Source organism: Octodon degus, unplaced genomic scaffold (genome assembly GCF_000260255.1).
Source record: "Octodon degus isolate 3935 unplaced genomic scaffold, OctDeg1.0 scaffold00064, whole genome shotgun sequence".
NCBI classification, from domain to species: Eukaryota; Metazoa; Chordata; class Mammalia; order Rodentia; family Octodontidae; genus Octodon; species Octodon degus.
Window position 1 is genome coordinate 12,491,044 of NW_004524640.1, and position 23,764 is coordinate 12,514,807.

At 40.4% G+C, this 23,764-nt stretch overlaps 1 protein-coding gene across 4 annotated transcripts in view; it reads left to right on the forward strand.

Annotated features, from left to right (window-relative positions):
- Xpnpep3 (X-prolyl aminopeptidase 3) overlaps positions 1-23,764 on the forward strand; it is an 83,085-nt gene that overhangs the window by 10,399 nt on the left and 48,922 nt on the right. The window contains exons 2-3 of one of the 4 annotated variants that reach the window (XM_023719007.1): positions 14,240-14,356; positions 15,211-15,302. In XM_023719007.1, coding sequence (XP_023574775.1) covers positions 14,241-14,356; positions 15,211-15,302 — 208 coding nt within the window. In that variant the 5' untranslated portion in view covers position 14,240. Of the gene's footprint in view, positions 1-14,239; positions 14,357-15,153; positions 15,303-23,764 lie in introns of those variants that run through there. The other 3 variants (XM_023719009.1, XM_023719010.1, XM_004634647.2) reach the window with 3 other exon arrangements.

Consider the following 23,764-nt stretch of genomic DNA (forward strand, 5'->3'; position numbering starts at 1 on the left):
ATAAATAGAGCAAATAAAAAGAACAATTAGGCAGCCTGAAAACTACTGTGCTTTGGTGGCGGTAGTTTTTTGTGGGGTTTTTTTGTTTGTTTGGTCAGTGTGGTTTTTTTGTTTGTTTGTTTGTTTGTTCAGTACCAGGGCTCAAACTGATACAGGGAGAAAAACTGATCTCAGGTGGATGACCTCCAAATGATACAGGGAACCTCCAAATGAGATAGGGAAAAATGATTTCCCAACCTGACCTGCACGAGTTCATGTTCTCTAAAACTGAAGAATGAATTTTAGGAACAAACGGAGGTTATGAGCAGAATATTGTTATGGGTCGCTCAGAATAGGGACCAGATCAGTCATTAAAATTTAGAAAGCCATTTATTGCTGAGCTCAGGGCTCCCAGTCAGCTCTCACACAGGAGAGGACCAAAAGGCAGCTAGCCCAAGAAGTGGGGGAAGGTTAAAACCTGGAACTACACTCCATTTGGTGAACAAATTCATTGTCTGACACATAATAATGCTTTCAGGGTCATTGTGACTGCTATTCAAACTAAATTTCTGGGGCTTTCTTTTAGTTTCTGGTTATCTTGCACCTGAGTACTTGCATGCAGCCTTGCATAGCCCGAGGTTACAAGAAGTTAAAACCCATTTAATTTCCTTTTGAAGTCATCTCTGTAAGCTAACTTTGTTAACAGGAATTGGTGAGGATTACAGGATTTGGTGAGAATTGCAGGAATTTTCTCTTAGCAAACAGCAAGAAACAGTCACTAGTTACTAAACAACTTAGAACAGTGGTGAGTATACATTTTTACACAACAGAAAACAAGATTTACATTTATAGTCTAAAATATGAGTTGACCGGGGCTGGTGAGATGGCTCAGTGGTCTAAAGCACCTACTTAGAACAAGCTAAACTAAACAAAACACAGGGACTGCAGTTCAATCCCCCAGCACCACATGCCAGCCAGCCCTGCCCTCTGGTGGGCTGAGCTGGCCACACACACACACACGAAATAAATAAATAAATATTTAAAAAAAAAAAATATGAGTTGACCCATTACATTCCCCACTGGTTTTATCTGGGAATCAAATCATCTGTTCAGCTAAAACCCCCAAGTTGTTACAATTGTCCCAGGAGCATATGTATATTTGGAAGTATTAGCAGGGAAATGATAGGGGTTTGTAGTTAGATCTCAGCACCATTAACTTGATGGTCTGGATTTCTTGAACGTACTTAGTTAAACAGTTTATAAAACAGGGCCCAATAGAGCCAAGAGAAACAGGAGAATAGGTCCAGTTGAGGCATCACGAATAGTCTCCAATTTTTCCTTTTGACAAATCTCTAGAGACAATTTTTTTTTCCTTTGGCTACATTACACCCCAATTGTTTTACATGTTGTTCTACTATTTTGCCAAAGAAGAGGTTTTTAACAACACTAAATATCATAGCGTATGCTTAAATCTCTCAAGTCTTATGTACTCATGACCCTTTGTGGTGATGTTGTATCAAATTATTTTGACATGGGGTCACCGCTGCTAATTATTCAAACAGCAAGGAACATTAGTTAACAACAGAGTCTGAGTAGGTAGGTTTTTCTAGGACAGGCAATATCTCCCATGTCCCCACTGGTTTTTGTGCCACCTCATAAGCTGTAACATCAGCCAGGTAGTTTCCTCTTTTGTCTTGAGGTCTGGCCCACAGTGGGCAGCATCCGTCTCTTTCAAGCTGCAGTCACCTTGTCTTTAATTCTGTCTCCTTGAGGGCCTAGCCCTGTCTGCCTATAATATTTTTAATCTAACTCAGCTGCCTGCAACATTTTCCCCCTGAAGAAGTAACCCAAACTGCCATGAGGGAAGTATAGGTGATGACTGCTCTGGCTTCTTCAGGCTGGAAGGGGTCACAGTTGTTGACCGGCAGTCAGTGACAGTCTCTAGAGGTTCTACCTAAAAGCCCTCAATAGACACCAGGCAATTTTATTTTGGGTAGGCAGAATAGCTTTAAATCTGGAGGAGGCAAAGCCAAAGAAACAATTGAACATGCATAACACTTTGTAGGTCCATTAGCAAATTTCTTTTTAAGGTGGGGTTTAATTCCTCTTATCTTCCATGGCCATTGGGTACTGACTGGAGCACATGAATTGCCGAACCTATGAAAAACACTGAGTACTTTCTGGACGGCAAGTGGGGCCACTGACTGGGTAACTGACAAATCTACATGAGCATCTGTTAAAAGTTTAACAGGCTTTTTTTTTTTTTTTTTTTTAATGTTTGCTTTCTTTTTTCTTTTTTATGGTCAGCTCAGCCCACCGTGGGGGCAAAGCTGGCATGGCATGTGGTGCTGGGGATCGAACTGAGGTCCCTGCATGCTTGCCTAAGCAGGCGCTTTAGACCACTGAGCTATCTCGCCAGCCCCAGGCTTTCTTTTTATATAGGCTGTTAACATGGGTTTCCTCAGGCTAAGAGGGGAAGACCCATGACCACTTCAATCTGAAACTTCCTCTGACTCCATCATGAACACTTTCTTTTTCCTTTGGATGTTTTTTGCTTGAAATGTCCCTTCTCTATGTCTGGGTCCAGGGAAGCATACCTTTTTCCCATTTCCTGACTGGTGTTTTCTGTAGGCTGCTGGTATCAATACTCTCATTTTTCATCTATAATTTCATTCTGTATCCTTTCTACTATAAAACATCTCAACTCAGATAAATTTATTCCTGCAAACCCTTCTAACTTCTGCAGCTTGTGTCAGATATCTGGGGTCCACTGAGTAAGGTACAACTTCTTGGTTTAGGGCCTCCTGCAGGTAGCCCTGCCCAAGGAACATGAAGATAGCTTTCCTTGTAAGAAGGCAGGAAACCCAGAGAAGACTTAGATCACCTGGACTCTATCAGGTGGACAGTTAGTTTAAGCTTCAATATGTGTCTCCATAGACAAAATCTGGTGGATCCCAGTAAAAGGAATCTTAAACTAGCATATTTGTTACAGATTTTACCTGCATGATTACCTGGGTTTTTGTATCTTCTAGGACAGAACAAATTTTCTGAGAAATTACAGCATGTATAATCAAAGCACAAGCATTTGAGCTAACAGATAAATATGTACTTTTTGAGGCTAGCAGTCATAACCCACTAGCTTTTAAACCCCTTTATTTATTGAGTCTGACAGTTTGTTATAAGTCCCTCTAGCTATACTTATCTCTAAATTTTGAGAATGTATGAAAACCAGATTAATACCTTATTTTTTACTGTTAATGCTTTTAAGTAATTTAATTACAGTTTGGCATATTTTACAGCTATGTTTTATCAGCATAAAATACCTGAGTTACATCAGAAATCAACCAGGCTAACTTAATACACTTATCATGAAATACACAGTATTCAGTCAGATTAAACCAATGTCCCATTTAGTATTTTGGATATGGCCCCTATTGTAAGCAAGGGGCACTATCGAGGGATTTTTATTTTTAACACTGTGGCTTTAAGTTCTGTGTCACAAATATAAGACGTGGCCCTGTCTATAGGCCCAAAGCTATTGAACACTGTGTAGCCAGTGTCTCTAGAACTTTTTTACATTGACGGGATTTTATCTATACATAAACAGTATATCTCCGTTACAGCTAAAGCAAGATGACGATGACTGGAAGGAAGGTCAGGGTTGGAGAAGGATGAAGCAATCTGTACCAATGTCCAGCAATGGGCTGGGTTTTTTCCTTTTGTTGTGATTATTCAGGGCTCCTCTGTGGAGATGACAGGTAGAGATAACAGTCCAGCCAGAGGGAGGAGGCAGGCCCAATGCCCTTTAGTCCTACTAGACCATCTGGGAAGCTGTCTGAGCTCTGGGGCCTCTGCCTCAGAGTGCAGTTTCACTTTTAGTGGCTGCCTTAGCAGTCAGGGTATGGCCTGTGGGCCTCTTAAGGCAGTCCCTCTTACAGTGACCTGGCTTCTGACAGCAGTAGCAGATCAACCTCATCAACAGATGAACCTCTTGTTGTTGAGCTCTTCTTGGAGCCCAGAGAATCACACTTGGGGTCTGTTTTGAGGCTGCAACAAAGGCAGTCATTTTGATCTCTTTGTTTTTTCTCCCTGGTTTTATCCCAACTCTAATTATAGGACATTGTTTTCTTAGTGCCCTATGAAGTATCAAGTGAGTTGTCGGGAGAAAAAGTTATCTTTTATAGCTCTTTTCTAATAGCTGATTGAGTAATGGACTTATCTGTAAGAGTAATCTGTCCCTCTATTGAATTAGCATCTGAGGAAGTATGCTTTACCAGTTTCTTATTAAACATTTTAAGAAATCAAAAGGGTGTTTAACTTTTTCCTGGTAAGTAGCTGACATTTAATAACTGAAGGCTTGGTTTTAGTTCTTTTTAGACCTTAAAGAATACATACTAGAAGATATTTTTTATTACAATCTCCTGCCTGGCTATTAGGCCAGCTAGAGTCTGACTGCTTGGGCTCCAGTGGGAGCACGTAGTTCCTATTACAGCTAAACCAAAATAGACTGGCTGTCTATCTTCTGGTTGTTTAAAATTAACAATATGACATTTATCTCCAAATGAAATATCAGCTTGTAATGTTGCCTGCCTTTTCATAGAAGTCAAAGCTTGGTTTAAGATTAACATTACATCTTTCCAATCTAGCTCATAAGTCTGAATAAATCCTCTAAAGACATCAATGTACTTATCAGGGTCATCTAAAGATTTTTTTAAATCTGACATGTTTTAGGTCACAAAGAAAAAGGCACATAAACTCTGGTAGTTCTAAACTTAAACTGTCTTCTTTAAAAGATAATATCCTTGTAAAGCTTGCATAAACTCAGCTAAGGATGGGTATAGCCTTGTAGGGGTCTGGATTACAGCTGTTTTAGAAGCCCACCCTTTTAAAATGCAAATAGGTCTGTGCTCGGCACCAAAAACAAACAAACAAACAAAAAATGCAAATATGGGAAACCTTACTTCCAGTAATGGTGGGCGAGGCTGTGATTAAGGCTATCTTGTCCAGAGGTCTCCAAAGGTCAGGAAGAAGCAGCCTTAGGCACCTGAACTGCCTGATTCTCCTGTAGCCCACATCTACATTTCAGAACTAGAATGACTTTCTCAGGGCAAACAACATCTGAACATAAGACTTGGTCCGGTGACAGGACTCTTACAGAAGGAAGCATAACCATTGCATAAAAAGGTCAATTTGAAGTGAGTACTTTTTAGGCTACAGAAATATCTTTTAGAGATAGATAGAACAATTGGCTGGAGGATTTGGCCCCGTGCATTGAGCCAAATCTCTAGACACTTGTGTCTTTCATCTAATCACCTAGGTAAACATTTATAGCAACTGGACAAGATTTAAACTTGAAGCTCACAGGTGAAACATATTTATCATCTAGCAATCAAATTTTACATATTGGTAAAAACACATTACTTTCAGGCTGACAAAAATCTCTTTTTCATTCTTAATGTGTAACACACAGCTGTAAATTATTTCCTAGAGAGCCGCTACAGAATGTAAACTATTGCAAGCTGCCTCAGCCTAATTTCTGAAGGAGTGACTCATTAAGTTGCTATACTGAAAAGCTCAGGTAGTATTCTTAGTTTACTAGCAGAAAGAGAAGGGTAAAAGGTATAATAGTTCAGTGGAGATCTTTCAGTGGTCAAGAACGATTGCTGACCTAATGTCATTTAGCTGGCAAAAGGAGTCACATGTTTCATAGGCATGTATATTTCCTAAGTCTGAACTAGATTTAAAAGTCCCATTTTTGGGCTGGTGAGATGGCTCAGTGGTCTAAAAGCACCTACTTAGAACAAACTTAGCAAAGCAAAGGGACCGCGGTTCAATCCCCCAGCACCACAGACAGCCCCGCCCCCTGGTGGGCTGAGCTGGCCACACACACACACACACACACACACACACACAAATAAATAAATAAATAATTTTTTTTTAAAAGTCCCATTTTTCAGAAATTTACATAAAATTCACTAGAAGGCTTACACACATCTTCTCTAGCGCTATTGTCTAAAGTCAAGCAAGGAATATCAGTACGTTTAGCAGTCAGTTAGGATGCAACGCATACAAACAAAAGTCATAAAATGCCCCATTAAAAAAATACCATAACTTTATAACACTTCCATGTTTTAGCTTAGTTTGACCAACATTTTAACAACTGCATAATGAATTTATCTGTGTACCGGGTGGCAGGCAGAACGAGCAGGTTGAGGGTGATGGTCAGGGGTCACAGCTGCTGTTTATCATTTGGAACTGCCAGTGCGACCATGTGGATTGGCCGATCATCCGGGAGCAGCATCTAGAACAGCAAACCTTGAGCCATTTCAGAGGATCATGGACAAGATCAATCCAAGCCTGAATGTAAGTGACCTGGTCAGGGTGTCTCAGATTTCCAAAGATGACTCTCCAGACCTGGTAAGCAAGAGAAAGGTTAAAAGAGCCTTCCAGAGGCCAAGTGGCCTAGGGCAAGAAGGGCCGTTTCAATTCGCAGAATGTTCAATGTTTTCTAGGGGACACAGAGTCTCCATATTCTGAGGCTTGTTGTCTGAAATCCTGAAAATTATTTAGAAAACATTATAGGGGCGACAAAGACACAGAAACATAAGCAGACTGACACATAATTATTAGACAAATGACAATCAGTTGAAACACACAAAAACAGATCTGAGACTCGGATCCAACACCACGGAGGGAGTGGAGTCCAGGGGCTATTATTATGTCTAACACTGCCTAGGATTCCCAGATGGCCACCCAAACCGAACAGATACAGATAAAGATGTCCTACCAGTAAGAACATAGAGACTCAGAGGTTCGAATGATAAAATTTGTAAGTTTTTGGAGACCACCCTGGGGCCAAAAAGTCTCCCCAGGGAAATGGTTTTCGAAAACTCTGGTTCCTCAAATTGATCCCCAGTAAAGAGGATCCCAGACAAGCCCCTAAATGTTATAGGTCACTCAGAATAGGAACTAGATCAGCCAGATTGGAATTTAGCCATTTATTACTGAGCTCAGGGCTCCCAGTCAGCTCTCACACAGGAGAGGACCGAAAGGCAGCTAGCCCAAGAAGCAGAGGGTGGTTTAAAACCTGGAACCACATTCCCTTTGGTAAACAAATTCATTGTCTGACACATAATAATGCTTTCAGGATCATTGTGACTACTACTCAAACTAAATTTCCTGGGGCTTTCTTTTAGCTTCTGGTTATCTTGCACCTGAGTACTTGCTGGCAGCCTTGCATAGCCCGAGGTTACAAGAAGTTAAGGCCCATCTAATTTCCTTTTGAAGTCATCTCTGTAAGCTAACTTTGTTAACAGGAATTGGTGAGGGTTACGGGATTTGGTGAGAGTTACAGGAATTTTATCTTAGCAAACAGCAGGAAAGTCATTAGTTACTAAACAACTTAGAACAGTGGTGAGTATACATTTTTACACAACAGAAAACAAGATTTACATTTATAGTCTAAAATGTGAGTTGACCCATCACAAATATTTTTTTTAAATTTGTGTGTGTGTGTATGTGTGTGTGGCCAGTTCAGCCCACCAGGGGGCGGCGCTGGCTGGCATGTGGTGCTGGGGGATTGAACCGCGGTCCCTGTGCTTTGCTAAGCTTGTTCTAAGTAGGTGCTTTAGATCACTGAGCCATCTCACCAGCCTACAAATATATTTATTAAAGGAAAGAAAGCTCCTGTCCGAGAGAGAGACAGGAGGGGGGGCCCGAGCGGGTAGTCTCCCAAGAAGTTGCCTCTTCCAAGGACTTTTTGTAGAGTAAAACTATGCAGTAAGGCAGGTCTAAGGTGATGGAGAACATGGGAACTCGCTTAGATGGGCATGAGGTGGAACAAAACTATAGTCAACCAATGAGATTACAAGTACCATTGCTCAGGTAAACTTGATTAAATCCAGTACCAAATGGGGAAACGAGTCACGTAGCAAGCGCGCATGAATATGGGACAGGGTCTCTTCCTATTGGGGATTGGGCTAGTGACTCATTTGTGTTCTTTCAAGGTGATTGATACCTATTTAGAATATCAATCCCTGATGCCCCTCCCTAGGGAAGTATGTAGCTGTATTTGTTTCCTCTTTTGTCTTGAGGTATAGTCCATATGGGAGTGTCCGTCTCTTCCCAGTTGCAAAGCCACTTTGTCTTCCATCTTGTCTCCTTGAGGGCCTCACTCTGTCTGACAGCCTATAATATTTCTATCTAACTTGGCTACCTGCAACAAAACTTGGGATTGTACTTACCAGACAGGTGCTTATGCCACTGAGCTATAATATCCCCTGCCCATTTTGCTTTGTTTTGTGTGTATTTGGGTGTTATAGGGTCTCACTACGCAGCTGATACTCATGGTGATCCACCTGCTTTCATCCTCCCCAGCACTGGGATTGCAGGCATGCACCACTATGCCTGGACTCTGGTCAGCTCAGCCCACCCTGGGCATGGTACTGGCACGGCATGTGGTGCCGGGGATTGAACCAAGGTCTCTGCGCTTGCCTAAGCAGGCATTTTAGTCTGCTGAGCTATCACGCCGCCACCCACCTCATGCCCCCCATTTTGTTTTTGAGACAGTGTCTCACTATGTAGTACAGGCTGGCCTTGAACTCACAGGCAGTCCTCCTGTCTCAGCCTCCTGAGGCTGGGATTATAGGTATATACCACCTATGCTCTTAAGAAGGTTATTTCTTTTGGTGTGCATAAGTAAGAATATAAAGAATCTCATGTTTGGATGGGGCTGGAGATAATCCCAGGATCCCTTTATACTATTACAAATTATTTATGACCCTCTCCCCTGCTTACCCTTTCCCAGCTGGAGCTACACGCACAGCCTTGTAGTGCAGTGTTTTTAAAATGCATGTTGTAGGGCCAGCCAAATTGCTTAGTGGATTAAAGCGCCTGCAAGAGGAGTTCAACCCCGCCCCCAGGGCATGCTGAGACAGCAGTTAAAACTGGGCTTGGTGGCATGCCTATAATCCCAGCATTTGGGAGGCTGTAAACAGGAGAATCACTTTGAGTCCGATCTGGTAGTGAGACCCTGAACACCCTATAGACCCTTTAAGGAACAGAAAAAATAAATAAAAGTAAGAAAAATAAAATGCATGTTGTAGGGCCAGGGATATATCTCAATGGCATCAGTACCTCCCTGGCAAGTACAGGGTCCTGAGTGTGATCCTCAGAACCAAAAAAAAGCACGTTGTAATCTTAGTATGTCACTGTGTTAGAGCTTAAAGGTGGCCATGACAAATTACCACAGACTGGCAGTTTAGGTCAACAGAAGTTCATTTTGTCATAGTTGTGGAGGCCAGAGATCCCAAATCAAGGTGGTGCCTCCTCCAAGGCTCTAGGGGACAATGTGTTCTTTGCCTCTGTCTTAGTTGCTCTTCTCTTGTTGCTGGGACAAATACCTGACACCCAAATTGAAGTAAGAAAAGGTTTATTTATTTAGCTCATAGTTACTGTAGGTTTCAGTCCGTATTCAGCTGGGTCCGAGGCAGAGCAGCACAAAGCAGAAAGCAACTTTTCATGGAGGCAGCAAAGAGCAAGAGCCAGGGAGTAGCAGCAGCTCAAGCAGCTAGCTTCTCCTCCTCCTTACATTGAAATGCAAATTACCTGCCCCAGGGCAAGTGCACCCACACCCACAGTAATCACAAACTCCAGAAGCCGCCCCAAGACTGCAAAAGGCTTTGGGGGGGACAACTATACACAAACCATAACAGCCTCCTTCAGTTATAGAGGCCAGATATTATAAGGACACTTGTCATTGAATTTAGGGCCCATCCATTTAACCCAGAATGACCTCATCTAAAGATGATTAATTCCAGCTCAGTGGAATAAATGCTTCCCTGGCAAGCACAAGGGCCTGAGTTCAATCCCCGGTTCTGCCAAAACAACAATAAAGATGATTAATTCCATCTGCGAAGACTCTTCAACTATTATTGCAGTCACAGGTTCTGGAGATTGGGGCATAGACATATCTTTTTGGGGCCACTGTTCAAGCCATTACAGCAATACGTTTTTGGTTTTTGTTTTTTTTTTTTTTTCAGCAATAAGTTTTGATGCACTCAGACAAACCTTTTTTAATGGAAGAGGACAACAAATTACATTGGAGGAAGGATAGTATTCAATGCAATGTGTATATATAGTGTACAAATATATGTATTTGTATGTAGTAGTTGACATGCATAAATTTTTTGTTTTAGTACTGGGGATTGGATTTGTAGCCTTTGCTGTGAGCTCATCCCTGACCAGCCCTTTTTATTGTTTATTTTTGAAAAAGGGTGTCACTAAATTGCCTGGGTGGGGCTCTACTTTAATCTTTCTGCTTCATGATATTACAGGCATGCATCACTATACCTGGCAATTAAAATATATTTCTTACTGTGTGTTTTTGTTTGTTTGCTTTGTTTTTGAGGCCGGGTCTCACTATGTACTTCAGACGGCCCTTGAACTTGCTATGTAGCCTAGGCTGGCCTCAGAGTCCCCTGCCTCAGCCTCCCAAGTGCTGGGACTGATTATGGGTGTGGTTCACAGGCATGTGCTGCCACACCTGGCCTTACTGTGGATCTTGGTCAAAAAATTTAGAAAGCCACTACCTAACATGGCTGCTTTATTTTTTTCACAGGTGAATAAATAAGTACAAAAGAATTCTGTAACATGCCAAGATCACATCAATAAAACTAAGCTAGAACCAGCTACTTCTGCTTTTCAACTGTGCCTTACCTCATTTTGAAAAGACTACGCATTTGCTTGTTTGTGGTACTAGGGACTGAACTCAGCTATCACACTGACTACATCTCTGCCTCTTTTATTTTTTGAGACAAGATTCCTGCTGAGTCGCTTAAATTGTCCAGTTGGGCTTGAACTTGAGATGCTCCTGCTTTAGCCTCCTAGAGTACTGGGATTGCACTTGTGTGCCACCATGTCTTTTTGTTGTTGTTTTGTTTTTGTTTTGTTTTGTTTTTTGTATTTTAGTGAAGGGTCTACAGGGTGTTCAGGGTCTCACTACTAGATCAGACTCTAGTGATCTGCTTGTTTACAGCCTTCCAAGAGCTGGGATTACAGGCACCACCACGCCCATCTCAGCAGGCCCCAGGGGCAGGGCCGGCAGGGCACACCAAGGATATAACCCTGACCACTGCACTCTGCCTAAGCAGGCGCTTTAGTCCGCTGAGCTATCTGGCTGGCCCTGTTTTACATTTTATTGTGTAAGTCAGAATCCATGTAAGGCCCACATATTAAAACTGGTTAATTACGATTTTAAAGTTTTCTTAATTTGTAGCTTCTGCTTCCATTTCTTAACCACCTCCACCTGCTTTAAAGATGTGTGTTGGAAGTACTGAGCTATTTTCTATAGTCTAGATTTAGTTGATTGCATCCTTTTGGTGTCATCTAGCAAGGTTCCCTGTCCTCCAAATTTCCATAAATTGCTTATTTCAGCTTTGTTAAACTTCAAATATGCATGCATTGGTATATTCTCTAAAATACCAAGTATTCTTGAGGTTTTCTAAAGTTAGTCAAAAAAAACTCCTGTTGAATATTTTGTCCATATTCTCATTTTTTACTCTGTGTGTGTGTATGTGCACGTGTCCATGTGCGCGAGAGAGACAGACAGACAGAAGGGATTTTTTGACAGGGTTCCCCTGAGTTACCTAGTTCCCCAGGCTAGGGTCAGACTTGCAGTCCTCCTGCGTCAGCCTCACAGAATGCTGAATTTATAGACATGTATCACCATGCCTTGGCTCATTTTTCACTCTTAATTATATTTTTATACATCCTAGAATACTGCTTTATTTTTTGCCCATCTAAAAAACAGTATTTTTTCTAAGTATTTTTCCATTTATTTATGTATTTTGGTACCAGGAATCAAACTCAGAACCTTGTGCTGCCAGGCAGGTGTTGTGCATCTGAGGTATAGCCCCAGCCCTTCCATGAATTTTATTTATTTATTTATTTATTCATTCATTCATTCATTCATTCATTCATTTATTTATTTGGTGCAGAGGCTTGGTAGCAGTTCAGACTCATAGTGATCCTCCTGTCTCAGCCTCCCCAGTGCTGGGATTACAGATGTGTACCACCACATCTGGTTTTGGGGCCAGCAGCATGCTGCAGGTTTCAGGGCTGGCATGGCTTGCAGTATCAGGGATAGAGCTTGGGTCCTTGGGCCTGCCAGGCAAGTGGTTAGATCACTGAGCTATCTCCCCAGGCCCCCTTCCATAAATTTAATTGAATTACATTTAAGATTCCTAACGCAAAAATACATATGCCATTTTAGGTAGAAAGTATGCCATCTTGCCTGCAGAAAGGTTTGGCTTAATCTAGATTTAGCATATTCTGCCATTGTACTGATTGTCTGCTCCCAAGGAAATTGTGCAGCAATTTTCAATTTGCAATCTATTAAAAAAATTAAAATTAAAAAAGAAATTGTGCGGCACTGATTATATGGCCGAGATTAAAGAATATATGAGTACAGAGACTGTGAAGTTGAACAAACTTTTTTTTTGAATGTGAGCTTTCCTAGTACTGTAAGACTATACAAATTACTTCTCTGATTTCTCATTTGTAAAATAATGAAGGTAATGTCTGCTTCACTGAACTGTTAAAAATCTAATTCCTGTGCTCCCTTTGGTATTTCCTATGCTAAAAAAAAAAAAAAAGGTCTAATTTACCATGCAAAGTGTTCAGAGGCCTGACCCTTACCTCTAGCCTTTCTTCTCCTGCTTCAGCCCTGACCTGCTGGTGGAGTGAGCAGCTGCTGCCTGGTGCGTGATGGTGTCTCCCTCCAGCCCAGCCTGCTCCACTTAGAGTTCAAGCTCATCACACATATAGTGCCTTCTGGAATCTCATCTGTGGTGCCTTCTGCTCTGCTTCTGTCCTTCAGCTCACTAATTTCTGCTCAGGACGGGCATCGCTTTTCTGTGTCCTCCACACACACCTTTGCATGTGCCCAGAGCAACACCTTCTTCTCGTTTGTCACTGTGCCCATCTAAAGGCATTGTAATAGTCTGCGCCCTTCAAAACCTCATGTACAGGGACTGGAGCCGTGCTCAGTGGTACAGTGCTTGCCTTTTGATCCCAAGCACTGAAAAACAAACAAAAAAACACCTTGTATATGAACTCACTACCACCTTTGCCATATAGTACATTTTTAAAATTATTTGTAGTACAGGGTCTCATTACATAGATAGGACTCATAGTGATTCTCCTGTTTTCAGTCTCCCAAGCACTGGGATTACAAGCCCGCGCCACCATACCTAGTCTCAATTGCCATCTCAGCACGCACCAGGGGCAGGGCTGGCACAGCACGCCGGGGATCGAACCCCGGCCATGGCGCTCTGCCTAAGCAGGTGCTTTCTTCTGCTGAGCTATCTGGCCAGCCCTGTACTCGCCATATAGTAGTATCACGCTGCATTTTGTCTCTCCTCACCTAAACCAGTGATAGCAAACCATTTCGAGCTTTCAGTGGTAACCAGCAGCACATGTTTACCACCACTGCCCTAGACTGTATTCCTGGAAGACTGCATTGAATAGTTTTGTGTCCTGTTCAGTGTTTCAACCATTCACTCTGTATATTTTTGTTGAATTAATGCTAATAATGCTGAGGCCAGGGAGATGGCTCAGTGGAATATGTGCTTCCCTGGCAAGCACAAGGGCCTGAGTTCAATTCCCAGTTCCACCACAAAAAAAAAAAAAAAAAAAAGCTAGTAATGCTAACATTATTTCCCAACTATAGGTTAGCATTTTTTTACCGATTATTTTATCTAGCTGCAATATTCCAAGGTTAAATGAGATAGCATGGGTAAAATCTTAGCTGAACATGGTGTCACATGCTTCTAATCACAGCACTCTAGGAGGCTGACACAGGAGGATCGCCATGAGTTCAAGGCCAGCCTGGGATAGGGCGACTCTGTCATAAAATAAATAAATAAAATTGTTAATTACAATTGCTTGAATTTTGAGACCCAACCTCAGGTTACCTCCAGACTCTTTCTTGGCTTTTTTGTTTTTGTTTGTTCGTCCATTTTCACAGCTCCTTAATCAGAGTGGAAGGCTCAAGTGGTAAGCAAAGAAGTCATCTCATTTCTGTTTTTCTAGGCTCACTACAGGCTCTGACATGGAGAAAGGGCCATTGTAAATATTGGAAGAGGAAAAAGAAATGCTAATTTGCATTTTCTAAGCATTCAGATGGCTAGAAAACTGTATGAAAACCCTGAGGGCTCCCTAGACCCATCACTCTTTTTCATCCTCTTTATTCTCATTTTAGGATGTCTGTGGTGTTCACAGCGAAGGTACTCCCTCCAGCCCATGCCCAAGAGGAGGGTGCCCTGCCGGTACTTGGGCCAGCCCAGCCCCTTCACACACCCTCATCTCCTCAGACCAGGTAACAGCTGGCTTTCCTTTGAGGTGCTTCAACTAGAACAATGCTAAGAGTTAGAATGTTCTGCACTGATGGAAGTGTTTTAGATCCATGCTGTGTTGTAGGGTAGCTGGGTATGTAACTGTTTATTGATAATGTTGCTAGTGTGATTAAGGAACTCATTCTATTTTGTTATTTTAATGAATTTAAATTTAAACTTAAAGACCTACCTAAGGCTATTGGTTTTGATTGATAGCCAGAGTAAAAAAAAAAAAAAAAAAATAAAAAAAAAAAAAAAACAAATATAACAAATTCAGAATAACTACTAAACAATAAGCATTTCAGGGTGTTTTTAAAGAAGAGTTTTATTACTGTATAGGTGATAGTTTCTGTAACTGTGTTCTATTGATTATGAAGCACTTTGTTAGAAGACATTTTTAAAAACGTTTTCTTGAAAGTATTAAACGTTCGTTTCAAATATTTTAAGAGAAATATTTCTATATAGAGTAAGCAAAATTTCCAGATGATTGTCATCACTTTGAGGTGGTGACTGATATCAGCTGATAAAGATGATACAAAAGTCAGTAAAGGTTTATTCATTTTTTTCTGATATAGGGTGATCATTGGGGAATGAATACCATCCCAAAGAAGTAGGTTAGAGTCAAACCTAATGCTTTGAACAGAAAGAAGTCAGGTTTTTGGGGAAAGTTGATTGTTCCTCCTGCCACCAGAAGGTAAATCCATTGTTTACTTTACAGGCATATTACTAACAGTGTACATTGCCATTAGAAATATGTTACTCTTCCACCGTCTCCACTCAGTGAGTGATAACCAGTGTATGTCTCAGTGAGGGCTTCCTGTTGCTGATTCTTCATCAGACTGGAATTCCTGTTGGGAAGTCGGCTAAGACTCAGAAAATTCAGCTCACCACTGAAACACACAAGAAATCAGAGTTTTTCAAAGCTGCAAGGTAAGCTATTAAGCAGCACAACTGTTACTGATTTAAGTATTTAAGAATCTATCAGTAGTTTCTATTAAAAGAAGAAAAAAAAAGAATTGATACTAAATCTTACCAGCTTTGAAAATTATTGATTTCTTGTGGTGAAATATGTTTATATAGTGAGCTGCATTTTCTAAGCCTTGAACCTAGTAATCATGTTGTCAAAATAATGGGCTCTGCATCTAGACTGAATTAATGATTGCATTATGTACATGATGGCTTTATTTTTTTAAAGAATGTAAGTAATTGGGTGAGGTGGTAATACCGAGAAGGCCGAGAAGGAGGATCACAAAAGGGAAACACCCTGTCTCGGAATAAAAATGTTGGGCTGGTGAGATGGCTCAGTGGTCTAAAGCACCTACTTAGAACAAGCTTAGCAAAGCACAGGGACCGCGGTTCAATCCCCCAGCACCACATGCCAGCCAGCCCCGCCCCCTGGTGGGCTGAGCTGGCCACACACACACACACACACACACACACACACAAATAAATAAATAAAATTTAAAGAGTTTGTCTGAAGATAAAATAAATAATTTTTAAAAAAAGAATAAAAATGTTAAAAGGGCTAGAATGTAATTCAATGTATATGTAGGGCCTGGGTTAAACCCTCGGTATTAGGCCAAAAAATAAAGACAGCTAAGTATACACATATGCATGTTCATATATGTACATGTATAACATTGCACAGGAAGGCCTGTCCTAACTTCACTCTCCTGGATACAGGATTTGGACATTGGGATAAGGAAGAAAAGGTAGAAGTAGATAGAATTTCAAAGCAAAATCAGTGTTTTAAACTTCAAAAGAATTGCCAAGTATGCCATTAAGTATACTTAATAATTAATAAGTATATGGGTTTTATAGGAAAAAATTTCCAACATAGTCGTTTGCCTTTCTCCATGTAGAAGTGTGGTGGTGCCAAAATGATTGTGATGTAGCGACGTACATTTTAAGAAAAAAAGGTGTATAATATCATTAAAACCTGCTGAAGCCAGTTTGTTACTTTGTAATATAAAATTATGTCATCTTTTACTTGGTTTACTTCAAAATAAAGGTTTTGCCAGGTGTGATAACACAAGTTTGTAATCCTCAGCACCCAGGAAGCTGAAGCAGAAAGATTGCCAAGTATTGGAGGCCAGCCTGGGCTGCTTAGTGAGTTCAGTGCAAATCTGAACTACATAGTAAGACCCTGTCTCAAAACTCCAGATTAGAGGGGTGGGCGCAGGGAGAATAAAAGAAAAGGCAGGAAGTAAAAAAAAAAAAAAAGTCAGCCATGTTCCATCCATATACCAATTCCCCATTCTGTAATTATCACGTACTAATTAAAAAGTGCTGGTTAGGGCTGGTGAGATGGCTCAGTGGTCTAAAGCACCTACTTAGAACAAGCTTAGCAAATCACAGGGACCGCGGTTCAATCCCCCAGCACCACATGCCAGCCCGCCCCGCCCCCTGGTGGGCTGAGCTGGACACACACACACACACACACACACACACACACACACAAATAAAAAAAAAATAAAAAAAAAAAAAAGTGCTGGTTACTCCTTCCGTCGGAAGGCTTGTCTCATATACCTAGCATCACTCCTTAGTTTTCTTTCATTTATAGCAGTAAACAGATTTGTTGGAAAGTTAACAGAATACTACAATGTGGCAAGAATTTAACAATGCTTTCTCTATTTACCCTTTTGCCTCTATTATGAAAATAGCAGAGATAATAGTTATTGTCATGTATAATATAATCGTATATCAGAGCTTGTCCTAAGAAATGTGTTGTTAGGCAACTCTGTCACTATGCAAACGTCATAGAATGTGCTTATAAACTAAGGATGCTGTGGCTTCACCATATGATCTTTTGGGACCGACTTTGTATATGCGGTACATTTGACCAGTATGTCATTATGCAGCCTGTGGCATGTATGTAAGGTGATAAAAAGATAAGTTCTAGAGTGTGTTACAGATAATAATTTGCAGATTGTGTTTCCTTAAAGTTTCAGAATCAAGGCTGGATGTGGTAGCAGGCACCAATATTCCCAAGTATTAGACAAGCTGAGGCAGAAGGGTTGTGAGTTCAAGGCTAACCTGGACAACCAAATAATACTCTGTCAAAAAAAAAAAAGAAAAAAGGGTTTCAAAATCTGTTGTGTCCCCATCTTTCAATATTTTCATTGTTGGGGCCAGGGAGATGGCTCAGTAGAATAAGCACTTCCCTGGCAAGCGCAAAGGCTTGAGTTCAATCCCCGGTTCTGCTAAAAAAAAAAAAATTTCATTGCTGTTCTCCCATAAAGAAGAACATTTTTAAAAATTAAGGTGTTAAACATGGTTGGTACTATTAATATCTAAATCTTAAGCTGGTGCATGTAGTGCTTGTAATCCCAGCACTCAGGAGCCTGAGGCAGAAGGATCACCACAAGTTCAAGGCCAGCTTGGGCTCCATGGAAACTTCAAGGTCAACCTGAATTATATAGCAAGACCATGACTTTAAAAAAAAAAAAAACTAAAAGATGAAGACCTTATTTTAGTGGTAGTCAGATTTTTATACTATTTAAAATTTATTTTCCAAGAAATGACAGAAATCCTATTAATCAGCTTTGAAACTGTCTCGTTCATATTTACTTCTCAATAAAATTAAAATAAAATTTTTAAAAAATGACAGAAATTGAAAATGATTTGAATCTACACCTTTGGATGAGCTTAGTCAGAAGAACTGTGTTTACTAGGTCTTAACATCTGCTGCTTAAGAATTTCAAGGGCATGGGACTTACAGCATGTGTTTTAAAAGCTCCACACTGTTTTCCCTTGTGCACCACTGGCCTAATGGGTACTCACAAAACACGTTTTATAGATCACACTTATTGGGTATATAGAGTAATGGATTATTAAAAAGTTTTATATTCCAAAGCTGGATGTGGTCAGGCACACTTGTAATCCCAGCACTCAAAGATGAGGCAGGGGGATCATTGGAGGCCAGCCTGGGCTTCATAATGAGTTCAAAGCTAGCCTAAACTGCGGAGTGAGACCCTACCCTGTCTAAAAAAGCATTAGAAAGAAAGAAAGAAAGAAAGAAAGAAAGAAAGAAAGAAAGAAAGAAAGAAAAAGGCTGAAGGGCCTGAGTTCGATTCCCAATACCAAAAAGAAAAAAAGTTTTGTATTCCATAATTTTTAAACTCAAGGTATACTTTTTTGCATTAATATTGCACCACAAAATCTTTTTTTAAAGATGCATATTTTCTTGTCCCTTATATATCTCCATATTTTTAAAACATTGTATATCGGCAATGATTGCTCTTTATCTTGTCTTTATCCCCTGAGTTGAATTTTAGTGCAGGATAGAACTACACTGTCCACATACAAATGCATATTGTTTTTGTTTTTTGTTTTTTTGGCGGAACTGGGGATTGAACTCAGGCCTTTGCGCTTGCCAGGGAAGTGCTTAGTCTACTGAGCCATCTCCCCGGCCCCCATATATATTGTTTATAGATGAATAGAACTATGCTTTTTACCTGTGTGTGGTATATGTTGGCTATCCATGTCAAGGAACCATTATACTGATGAGTAGCATATAGAAAAAAAAATTTTTTGTTACTGGGGAACAAGCCCAGGATCTTCACATCCTCAATCCTTTTTGTGTTTTATTTTGGCCAGTATCTCTAAATTGCCCAGGCTGGCCTCAAACTTGCAGCGATGCTGCTGCCTCAGCCTCCTGAGTGCTAGGATAACAGGCATGCACCACCATATCAGTTTAAGTGAAGATTAAGATTCACCTCCAAATATAAATCAGGAACCTCCTAAAAAACCAAATGGCAGAGAAAAGCTCCTAACTAGCCGCTTGAGACTCATTTTTGTTGTATGACAGAGCCAAATTTCCCAGAGCGTCTATGCAGATAACTATTTTCAAAAAAATTGTAATTGTCCCTATAAATTTTACTCTGCCAAAGTCTTACCTGGTTTTGGATTATCAGGATGCCAACTTGAAATTATAAATTCTTTATTTTGGTAATGACTATAGCAAATATTTACATAGTGCTTACTGTTCTAAGTATTCTGTTAATTTTTTTTTTTTTTAATTTTAGGGAAGGGTCTACAGGGTGAACAGGGTAGACCCTTCCCTAAAATAAAAGAAAAAAAAATTAACAGAATCACTACTAGATCGGACTCAATCCACCTGTTTACAGCCCCATGCCCAGTCTCAGTTGCCACCAGTGCGGGCGGGACGGGCAAGGCCTGCTTGCAGGCTCTTTAATCTGCTGAGCTATTTGGTCAGCCCTGTCTGTTAATATCTTTAACCCTCCTCACATCTTTGTGAAGTGGTGCTGTTATCACCTCCTTTTTACAGATGACAAATAACACACAGAAAAGTTTGGTAGCTCAAGTCTAACCCCAGAGTTGGCTCTCTGAGCTGCATACCCTCTCAGACCCAGCATCCAAGTTGTTAACAACAGAATGGTGCAAAACACCTTTGCCAGTGAATACAGTGTGGGAATTTTTAGTTTCTTACCCCCACTCCCACCCTCAGTACTGGGGACTAAACCCAGGACCTTTACTGAGCTACATCCCTAGCCCTTCGTATTTTTTTTACTTTGATGGAGAGTCTTGCTGTAGCGTAGACTGGCTTCAACCTTCCCATCTTTCTTTTAATTTTTTTTAATTAATTTATTTTATTTATTTATTTTTTTGTGTGTGTGGCCAGCTCAGCCCAACAGGGGGCGGGGCTGGCTGGCATGTGGTGCTGGGGGATTGAACCGAGGTCCCTGTGCTTTGCTAAACCAGTTCTAAGTAGGTGCTTTAGACCACTGAGCCATCTCACCAGCCCCCTTCCCATCTTTCTGCATCTCAGCTTCCTAATACAGCTGGAGTTGCAAGCCTGCACCACCTATCCTGGCCATTATATTTTTTGGTAAGATGAAAGCCTTATATATTTCAAAGAAACCTTTCATAAAAGTTATTACAAGTTTAGAGAATTATATACTTTTTCCTAATAAGGTAAAGTTTACAGTAATAAATTGCACAGATCTTAAAATGCACAATTGGGTGAGTTTTTTTATTTTGTTTTTTGTTTTTGTTTTTGGCGGAACTGGGAATTGAACTCAGGCCCTTGTGTTTGCCAGGCAAGCACTTATTCTATTGAGCCATCTCCCAAGCCCCAGTTGGGTGAGTTTTAACAAAGATATACAACAGTCTAACCTGAAGCTCAGTCAAAATAAAGAACATTTCCATCACCCCAGAAAGTTCCTTCCTGCCCTTTCGAGATCATTATGCCTGTTCTAGATATTCTGTAAATGAGTCATGCAGACTCATAGTGTTTGTGCTCTTTCTATTTTGTTTTGCTCAATATATAAAAGTTAAGTCTAGGGGCTGGTGAGATGGCTCAGTGGTCTAAAGCACCTACTTAGAACAAGCTTAGCAAAGCACAGGGACCGCAGTTCAATCCCCAGCACCACAAGCCAGCCAGCCCCGCCCCCTGGTGGACTGAGCTGGCCACACACACACAAAATAAATAAATGTTAAAAAAAAAAAAGTTAAGTCTGCTTTGAGTACTATTTCTTTGTTTATTTAGAGATCTATTTTTTACATGAGAAAAGAAATACTAGTTTTTTCTCATTATTCTGTCTGCACAGTGATAGATGAATTTAAGAACTACTTCATGTATTATAAAAACTAATGTTAAACATTTTTTTTTGAATCAGACCACAGTAAAACCCTAATCTAGTTAATTTCCAGAAATAAAGTACATACCTATACTGTAGCAAAATCTGCATCTTTCCATCCATTTTTAGTCTTTGACTTTCCTCTGGGTTTTCTGCTTGGCTGACTAAATATAAAGAGGATTCTTCTTGTTCTCTTGAGGCCCAATCCTAAATATCCTGGCAGAGCTTACTATCTTGGCTTCACTATCTCAGAAATGACTGAGACGTTATGTTCTACAGCATACAGTTTATGACTTTGTGGCTTTTGATTTGTTAACTACACTTGTTAATATAGCCCCTCCATCCCTTGATTGGCCAGGGTGAAATACTGCCTTTATTTGTTAATACTTTACAATTGGACAGAGTGCCAGAATGCCCTTTCAGATACTGTTTTATCTGAAGAAATTCAGACCAGCTTAACTATAATGATTAGTTCTGTGATCAAAGGCCACTGCAACTGCCAGGTTTACTTCGAGAGTTGAAAGTTTATTGCTTTAGTGTACTTTTTTCCTACTTTCAAATGAAGAGGCCCCTTTTTTCCAAGAGAGTTTTTTTGCTATGATATAAAGTTATTATTTTGATATTTTGGACATTTGGAAGCATTTAAAGAGCAGTCCAAAGTGTTGGTCATTAATATACTTGAGAAAATAAACTAGTATTTAAAATATTTCCCAGCCATTTGCATGAAATTGGATATGGAAAGAAGAATAGGTATCAAAGTTTGCTTCCTAATTCCTTTTTTTTTTTTTCTTTTTTTTTTTTTTTTTTTTTTTTTTTTTTTTTTTTTTTTTTTTTTTTTTTTTTTTTTTTTTTTTTTTTTTTTTTTTTTTTTTTTTTTTTTTTTTTTTTTTGGTCTTTTGGAGACAGGGTTTCACTGTGTAGCTCAGGCTGGCCTTGAACTCATTTTATTTTGGGTTTTTTTTTTTACAGAACCAGGGATTGAACTGAGGCTCTTGCGCTTGCCAGGGAAGCGCTTACTCCACTGAGCCTTCTCCACAGTCCTTGAACTCAACTTTGTAGCCCAGGCTTATCTTAAACTCCTGCCTCAGCCTCCTGAGTACTGGGATTACATATGCACACCACCATGCCCAGCATCCCACTTCTTTGATTTCCTAATAATTATATCATTTTTAGAGGTTCCTTCACATATGCTACTATATACTCTGTTATTAATGAAAACGAGGGCTGGGAAGATAGTTCAGCAGTCTCAGTGCCTGCCTGGCAAGTGCAAGGATCTGGGTTTGATCCCCAGCACCACATGCTGTGCAGGCCCCAGAACGATGGGCAAGCCTGTACCAGCTACCAAAACCTGGTATGGTGTCGCATGCTGATATTCCCAGCACTGGCGGAGAAGGGGTGGCTGAGACAGGAGGAATTACTACTAGTCTGAATTGCATAGTGAGACCCTGTAACAAATTTAAAAAAGTTTTTTTAACAAATGAAAATGAGAGATATTTCAAAATTATTCCAATTGGGAATTTTCTTCTCATCTCAATTTTTTTTTTTCTTTTTAGTGCTGGGTATTAAACCCTGGGGTCTTCATACATGAGAAATAAGCATGTGGTCCACTACTGAACTATATACCCCTGGCTCTTCAATTTCTTTCTTTCTTTTTTTTTTTTTTTTTTGGCAGAACCAGGGATTGAACTCAGGCCCTTGTGCTTGCCAGGGAAGCACTTATTCTGCTGAGCCATCTCCCCGGCCCCTCTTCAATTTCTTTTAACAAACAAAGCACCGGACCAGTGAGAGAGTTCAGTAGGCTCAGCACCTGCCTAGGCAAGTGCAGGGACCAGAGTTCAGTCCCCGCAGCACACGCCATGCCAGGTGCACGCCTGTAATCCCAGCGCTGGCGGGCTGAAAACAGGAGAATCACTGTGAGTCCAAGCTGCATATTGAGACCCTGTACCAAGTACATTTTTTAAAAAAAGAATTGGATTTTTTTTTTCCATAAGCTGTGACTGTGAAATAAAAACAAATCTTAGGAAAGGGAGAAGGTGAAAATAGGAAAGGTCAGATAACTCACCAATTACAATCAGCCTCTGCTCTGATAGAAGAGTATGTATTTGGGCAGGTGCTGGACTTTAGTGGGAGAGTGCTTACCTGGCCAGAAGTCCTGTGCTCAATCCCTAGTACAGCAACAATAACAAAGAGTTTTTATTGTTTGGGTATATTAGGAAATTTTCAGTGTTGGGTAAGAGCGGATGACTTAGCAGGAATAGTTATCAGACAGAGTTAAGCCATTCTTCAGCTCTGGTACAAAGTGCAATGTTCTTTCTACGCATGAGTCTTGGGGACAGTAGCCAGCTCACTCTCAGAAGAAAAAATAATGTAATGTGAGCTCTTTTGCAGCCCATTTTGTGGGCTTGCCTGATTCAGACTATTGTGTAAGGCCCTCAGTTGTCCATCTATTCTTTCCAACTTGACTGATAAACAGTGCTTTTCATTTTACATGTCTAAAAGTTCAATTCAAACTTTTATTAATGGAAATAAAATTATACAATTTGCTGCCTTATATAGGTGAAAACAACTAGGCAGTCACAAGGTAATCATAAACAGTTGATTTGCATGTGCTAAGCATGGTTACTAAGAATATTCAGAAGTCTTTGTCTAAGCAGTTTCTCTCCTGACACTATTCTGTAAAAAAATTCTAATGCATCCAACATAAGATCGAAAAGATACTAACACAAACATATTTATTGCGGGGCTGGCAAGATAGCTCAGCAGACTAAGCACCCACTTAGGCAAGCACAG